Source organism: Brassica napus, chromosome A4, assembly GCF_020379485.1.
Source record: "Brassica napus cultivar Da-Ae chromosome A4, Da-Ae, whole genome shotgun sequence".
Classification (NCBI taxonomy): domain Eukaryota; kingdom Viridiplantae; phylum Streptophyta; class Magnoliopsida; order Brassicales; family Brassicaceae; genus Brassica; species Brassica napus.
The window spans coordinates 17,412,048-17,419,917 of NC_063437.1; the positions used below are offsets into that span (position 1 = coordinate 17,412,048).

At 28.3% G+C, this 7,870-nt stretch overlaps 1 protein-coding gene across 1 annotated transcript; it reads left to right on the forward strand.

Moving 5' to 3' along the window:
* Positions 1-3,822: 3,822 nt before the first annotated feature.
* LOC106450140 (exopolygalacturonase-like) lies at positions 3,823-5,815 on the forward strand. The gene is made up of 2 exons (XM_013891792.3): positions 3,823-4,932; positions 5,154-5,815. The coding sequence occupies exons 1-2, from the start codon at positions 4,184-4,186 to the stop codon at positions 5,644-5,646; spliced, it is 1,242 nt and encodes a 413-aa protein (XP_013747246.2). The 5' UTR covers positions 3,823-4,183; the 3' UTR covers positions 5,647-5,815.
* The last annotated feature ends 2,055 nt before the right edge of the window (positions 5,816-7,870 follow it).

Genomic DNA, 7,870 nt, shown 5'->3' on the forward strand with positions numbered 1-7,870 from the left:
TTAAGGAATCAAATTATCATTTTTATTTTGTTGTTAATAATTAAGTGGCTGATAATTCTATTTGGACACACGTTCTCTTATCCTGTAAATTTTCAAACCAAACAGTATTAGCCTTGTCCTTAAACATAATCCTTATATACGATCTAAACTTTTTACATTTATCAGAAATACATGCATTTATGACATTTAAGCCTCAAATTTATTTATTTACGCGTAGGAGAACTCTCTTTGCGATTGTGAATCAATGATATCCCATTTTTCTTCAAGTGTTTGTAAATTGGAATCTAACGATGAAAACAGACAGTTCAGATTTGCATTACTAGAAGATAAATATCTGAACTTTTTTGCTTTTGGAACCAAACTCCTTTTTTTTTTCAGAAGTGTCACTGATCACCTTTCACCAGCCACATCCCTCGCTATGTTTTTATACAATTAGGGCTTGATTAGTTTTGCTGCTATCAGCCACAATCGTTGTGTTTTTGCTAGTGATAATGGTTCTTAGCATTTTATAACATCATAAAAACCGTTGTAAATCATTTTGCACCGTTCTAAACTTCTCAAAATCAAATATTGTTTCTAGTTAGCTTTTGCGATTATAGACGGTTGCAAAAAGATAGTAATTTTCTTTTAAATTACATAAATATATATAAAAAATATTTAATTAAAGATTTTAAATTGAGATAATAAAAATATTAATATATTTTCTATATTTGCACCATTCTAAACCTCTCATAAGGTTCTCTTAAAGTTATGGATTTAGAAAGTTTTAATCACAGGAGAAAAATTTTCTATATTTGAGATTGTAGGGGGACAATAACTAAATACTCCAAAATCTACTACAAATACTTAACCTTTTTTTTGAAACACAATTTCTACTACAATACTAAATAAAATTCAATTAAAAAAAAGTGGCATACCAATTTTATGTAAACGTTGATGATGTTATCATTTTTTATTCAAATAACTCAATTTTAAGGGTGGAGTTTGTTCCTACCTTTTAATCTAATAGCTACAATTTCATTTAAGATCTTGATTATGACTTCATAGTTTCACGAGCAAAAGACATTTTCATAAAATTGTATCTTTTCAGAAATTTAACTATTGAGAGAGAGAGAGAGAGAGAGAGAGAGAGAGAGAGAGAGAGAGAGAGAGAGAGAGAGAGAGAGAGAGAGAGAGAGAGAGATCATCAAACTGCTTTAGCAAATAACATGTCTTTCTTTTACAAACCATTTTACATGCCTCTATAATTTCTAAACAATACATTTTTCACATGCTTCTTTTAATTTCTAAATGATGCACATTTCATACTTTTAAAATTTCTGAATGACGCACCCTTTTAGTAGATTCCAAACTCTTCGCCTCAAAAGTGTGTTTCAGAAATCAAAAATAATTTTTTTTTTTTTTGAGAAACTTTCAGACTATTTGACATTCTATTTCTCATATACACATATGTAATATATCTCGCAAATTGTGTATGATAAAAAGAGTTAATAAATGCATGAGACAAATGAAATAAAATACAAAGTCGAATAAGTAAAAAATATAAATATTAGATATATACATTTTATTTATATTTAAAATAATTTAAATTTTAGTAAAGAATCTATATACATGTGCCAATGTGGGGGCTCATTTTCTAAATCATCCACATCGATTTTGAGATTCAACATCCTATTTTCATCTTGTAACTTTCCACATTATCTGATCTTTTCTACACCTAATGATTTAACCCACATTCAATTTTAGCCACTATAATAGTTTACTTTAATAAAATTAACCACCATATTTTACTATTTGCTATATCCAAATTATTATTGTTATTTTATTGTTTTGCTATATCCAAATTAAATAAACATAATCCTTTTTTATTTTGAGGAACTTTCAGACTATTTGACATTCTATTTCTCATATACACATATGTAATATATCTCGCAAATTGTGTGTATGATAAAAAGAGTTATAAATGCATGAGACAAATGAAATAAAATACAAAGTTGAATAAGTAAAAAATATCAATATTAGATATATACATTTTATTTATATTTAAAATAATTTAAATTGGGGACTCATTTTCTGAATCATCCACATTGGTTTTGAGATTCAACATCCTATTTTCATCTTTTAACCTTCCACATCATCTGATCTTTTCTCCACCTAATGATTTAAACCACATTCAATTTTAACCACTACAATAGTTTAATTTAATAAAATTAACCACCATATTTTACTATTTGCTATATCCAAATTATTATTGTTATTTTATTGTTTTGTAATATCCAAATTAAATAAACATAATCTTTATTTATAGATAATAAAAATAATAAATTTTGGTATAAAAATAAAAATAAATTATTTAATTTATAATAAGATAGTTGGTTTTAAATCATTAGGAACATAGAAAAAATATCAAAAATCTTTAGAAAGTAACATGTGACATCAGTGGTTTCCATTTTCTTCTTATTTAATATGTTGAATATTTTCAACGCCAAATAATTTACATCATCAAATTTAATTTTTCAACATGTCCATCGTAGTGATTCAACAATTAAATCTTTTATACAACACTCCCATTTAGGCTACTCCCATTGTAAGACTATCCATAATGGTTTCAAGATTCAACACCATTCTTTTCATTTTTAACATTCCACATCATATTATATTTCTTCTACCTCATCATTAAACAGATATTCAACTTTTATACAATACAATGATTTTGTTTATTAAAAGTTAACACCTTATTTTACTAACTAATAATTAATTTGTCTATGTCCAAACTAAATAAAGCTAGTTTCTATTTATAAGAATTTAAAATAATAAAATTTTGTATAAAAATAAAAATAAATTATTTAATTTATAATGAGAGTATTTGTTTTAAATAGTTAAGATGAAATTAAAATATCAAAATCTTTAGAAAGTGACATGTAGCGCAGGTGGTCTCCGCTTCTTCTTATACAACATGTTGAATCTTTTTGACACCAAATAATTTACTTTATCAAATTTCATTTTCAACATGCTCATTATAGTGACTCAATTGTTGAATAAAAGATATAATACCATAAGATCTCCAACAATGACACCAAATCTGGTGTTGAAATCACAGCAAATTTGGTGTTTTGGGTGTTTTGGTGTCATAAGTTTTTTCAACTCCAAAAATAACACCAAATTTTACATCAAGGGTAATATTATATATTATTTAATGTTTTCAGTTCAATTTTTTTATGTTTTATTATATGTAATTTATAAATATTTATTTTATCACATTTTGGTTAATATATATATTTTATTATTTATAAGTGATAAATGATAATAGTCATTTATTTTGAAAAAAAAAATTCTTTTAATTATGTGAAAATAAATTAATAATACAAAAAATATAAAATATTTGTGTTCATTTACAAATTTGATATACTAATTGAACTATATTATTAAATAAAATATAGTAAAATAAGCATTTTAAAGATTTAGTGTGATGAATAGTATTACACCAAATTTGGTGGAATGATATCAACTTTGGTGTATTGTTGGAGATAAAATTACACTAAATTTGATGTTTTGGTGTCTTGTTGGAGATGACCTAACTAGTCTAATAATAATAGTTCCATGTGTAGCTATAACTTGTATACTGTAAATGTGTAAGAGCACCTTTAACGGCAATATACTCACAACGAATTTTGTCGGCCACAAAATAATCTTTTTAATATAGTTTCAGAAAATAATTAGATTTTATTTAATTTTTAAAAAGTAAACCAACATAAACATAGCTAAATGTGTACTAGAAGATATCTGAAAAGTTCTAAAAGAACCTTTGTCTTGCCTCTCTCTTCGACTTTATATATTTTTGAATTTTTTTTTTCCAGATATTCATTAAGATCCCTACAAAGATGCTCTTAATGTGGCACATAGCCACATATACATACAGTCATAAGTCATAACCATCAACATTATCATATATTCAATTACTATTCACTCAAAATATTATCATTCCATCTTGATAAGATCTTGCTCTATCTTCTAATCATAATTTTTTCTATATGTAAGGAAGTAATAGATTGTGTTCCCCATATATATATTTACTATTAACGTTTAATGTAATCCTCTGATTTTGTTGCTCTATAAATAAGAAGCTCAAACGCTTCAGTTTGCTCCAACAAATCCAAAAAGAAAGAAAGAAGAAATCAGATCAATGGCGTCTAGGTTTCTGATCCCTTGTATCTCTCCTCTCTTTCTATTCTACTTCTTCCTCGCCATCTCAAGTACTCAGACTAATGCATTTCACGATGGACAAAAGGTCTTCGACGTCAGAAACTACGGTGCTCGTGGCGACGGCAAAACAAACACATACAATGCTCTTGCGTTTACAAAAGCGTGGAACGACGCTTGTCAATGGAGTGGTGGAAGATCAACGGTCTATATTCCCGCAGGAAAATTCTATCTCGATCAAATAACGTTCTCTGGTCCTTGCAAAAGGCATGTTACTTTTACAATCAGAGGAACGTTGTTGGCTCCTCGGATCCTTTACGCGGACAAACGAGCAGAATGGATCGCTTTCCGTTACGTCGATAACCTCACCGTTAACGGAGGGGGAATACTTGACGGTCAAGGATCTTACTCTTGGCGCCATCTAAATGATTGTGACAAAAACCCTAACTGTCGTGCTCTAGCTATGAACATTGGGTTTTCTTTCGTTAGATCCGCGAGGGTTAACGGTCTAAGATCGATCAACAGCAAAATGGGACACTTCAACTTATACGCAGTCGAGAATTTTAACATTACCCGCGTCAAAATCACCGCTCCCGGAGATAGCCCTAACACTGACGGAATCAAGATCGGGAGGTCTAAGGATATGCATATTTCCAACGTCAGTATCGGAACCGGTGACGATTGTGTCGCAATTCTTGACGGAACCACCAACTTGGATATCTCTAATGTCAGGTATATCTTGAGTAACACAACATATGTATAACTAACTATCTTAAACATAAGATATATATATATATATATGAAGGTTCAAGAAAATTTTAGACCGTAACGAAACGCTTTAAAAATATATTAAAATATTCTCTCTTTTGTATTAAGTATAGATTTGCGTTGGTCTCTAATATTTTATGTGGATTCAAAATACATATTGATGTTCTGATATCTTCCAACACCAGGTGCGGACCAGGGCACGGGATTAGTGTCGGGAGCATTGGGAGATTCAAAGAAGAGAAGAGCATTGAGGGCATAACCGTAAGAAACTCTGTACTCAAGGGTACAATGAACGGTTTAAGGATCAAAACATGGGCTAAGTCGGCCTCGGAGAATTCGGTTTCGAAATTCTTGTTCGAGGATATCCAAATGATCAATGTTCGAAACCCCATTGTCATCGACCAGCAGTATTGTCCACACAACCTATGCGACAGTCCTGGAAAGTATAATTCTCATGTTCAGATCAAAGACGTGAAGTATACCAGCATTTGGGGAACGTCGGCGACTCAAGCGGCTTTGATGCTGCAGTGTAGCAAAGCGTTTCCTTGTCAAGGCGTTGAGCTCTCAGACATCAACTTGGTGTACAAAGGACGCAACGGGTCAGTCACGGCTACGTGTGAGAACGTTGGTGGTTGGGTTTATGGGAAGATCGTGCCTGGTGATTGCCGGATGCGATGATCTAAAACTAGTCCTGTGTTAGGTTTGGATTTTTAGATTGTAATATTTCGTATACAGCCAGGTTGTCCTCGATCTAATACTGAAGCTTATCTAAAACTTTATTAAACTCCAAACATATTAATAATAGTTAAAACACAAAATTGTGATGTCTAGCGTCTCCAAAAGGGACTTCAAATATAAAAATTTTGCATTCTCTTAAAGCAACGTCAAAAATTTGAAGTTTTGTAAAGTGAAATTTTATAGTTCAAATTTGAAAATTTACAGTATAAAACTCTAATGCAAAATGCAAGCAAGTGATAGGGTCTAAGACTTAAAGGCAACCGCTACTCAAAACAACATATTCTTAAAACCAGTTGAGAACCTTTAGGACATGAGACATGGCTTTTTAATTGGATAAGTAACACAATTCATTAAACTTAATACACCAAGACTTAAAAACTTAATTAAATCATTTATATGTCATTAATATCATTCTTAGTTTTTTCTTATAAATCATAAAATTATTTTTTCTATCTAACAATCCATTATGCATAAGTTAAAATCAAATATTAATACTACATATAGATGCAACTGAACTATATTAAATTACAATAAAATTAAAATATTAAAGATGAGATATTTAGTAACTATCTCACCATTGGACTTAATAAATTGAGATTAGTTTCTTAACATATTTTTACGTTTTTTTTCTTTCTTTTTTTTTATCATCAACATACTTAGTGAGTATCTAACTAATAAGGTTGTTCTTAAAGTGTCTACGGTTTCTTGCATGCTATAGTTTGTATCTTGACAGACTTTTTCAAATATATAATTATGTTATATTTTGTGTCATGTAAAGTATTGCAATTATTCACCTTAACATATTAGCATTTTTTTAGTTATGAGTACTGTAATTTTTATATTTTCACCGATATTATATTGGCGGATTACATTTACTTTACATAATATACACAACGAATAAACTCATTTAAAACATGGAATTTGTATTTGTTTCTTGCTGTTTGATTTCATTCCAAAAGTAGTTGATTCTATAGTGGATCAAAACTAGAACATGAAATATTTTTTTCTATGTCTAATTTTATTTACTTCTATTCACAAAAGTTTCTTGCTAAATCTAGATTTATTTTTCTTCCTTTTTTCCATATAAATATTTATAGTAACTCTACAATTTGAAATTCAATTTTTTTTTAAAATATATTCGTGTTGACCGAATCCCATAAGAGTTTGAAATGTTGACATCAAGATAACATTATCCGTGAATGTGGAAAGTCTGATAAATAAATGTAAATCTTATCTTATGTGATATCTTATGTGATAAGACATGCGCTTTGGACAGGGTAAGTTTACATGAAAATTATTTAAAAAATATCGTATGAAAATTCTTTTATATTATTGATTGAATTAATATATTTGGCTCTTAAACAATTTTTTAAAACATTTTTTGTTAATTAAATAGTTTGTTTACTAATGAACTCATCCCATTTTCAAAAATATTTTAGGTCAAAAAATTATTTATTGCATAAAAACATAACGTTTAGGCCGAAGAATCTCATGTCTACTATTTGGTTACAATGAAACTTTGTCATCTTGGTTTTATATCATGATTTAGCAATTTAAAAGTTAATTATGATTATGAGAAGTTTACGTTCACTTGTCAATCCTATCTATCTTCGATATTTTTGTTATTGCTCGATATAAATATTGATTTTTGAGTTTATTCTCATTTCATTCTTTTATTTTGGCCTGAGATTTAGAAAATGTTTAAGATTTAAAATTATTAAAGAGATTGATACTTAGGTTAAGATTTGCGTCTTGTGCAGCATAAATACTTATTTTATATTTTTCTGCATATTATGAAATAATAAAATAACTAATAAATCAGTTACTATTATGTAATAAATTGGGTTGCACATATAAATCAAATGACCGCTCTTGTTTATTTGCAATTATTTTAGAATAAATAAATCAAAACAATCGATCTGATCTATCGTATATGATATATAATTAAATTTAAACGATATAAAATATATATATATATATATATTAACATAAACACCTACTAAAATAAAATTATTTATTTATATGATTTTATTATCATTGTATCTTATTATAGAAAAAAAATTAAACATTGATCACAAAAGTTAATGTGAGACTTTTAACAGTTTTAGTAATTTATACTCGTTTTGAAAAATTCAAAATATAACATATACAAAAAAAAATCTAA

Excerpts from the sequence above, each read along its gene's own strand:
- LOC106450140 (XM_013891792.3), top strand. The coding sequence starts at position 4,184 with ATGGCGTCTAGGTTTCTGATCCCTTGTATCTCTCCTCTCTTTCTATTC. Across the intron at positions 4,933-5,153 it reads TTGGATATCTCTAATGTCAG|GTGCGGACCAGGGCACGGGA; the intron begins GTATATCTTGAG and ends TTCCAACACCAG.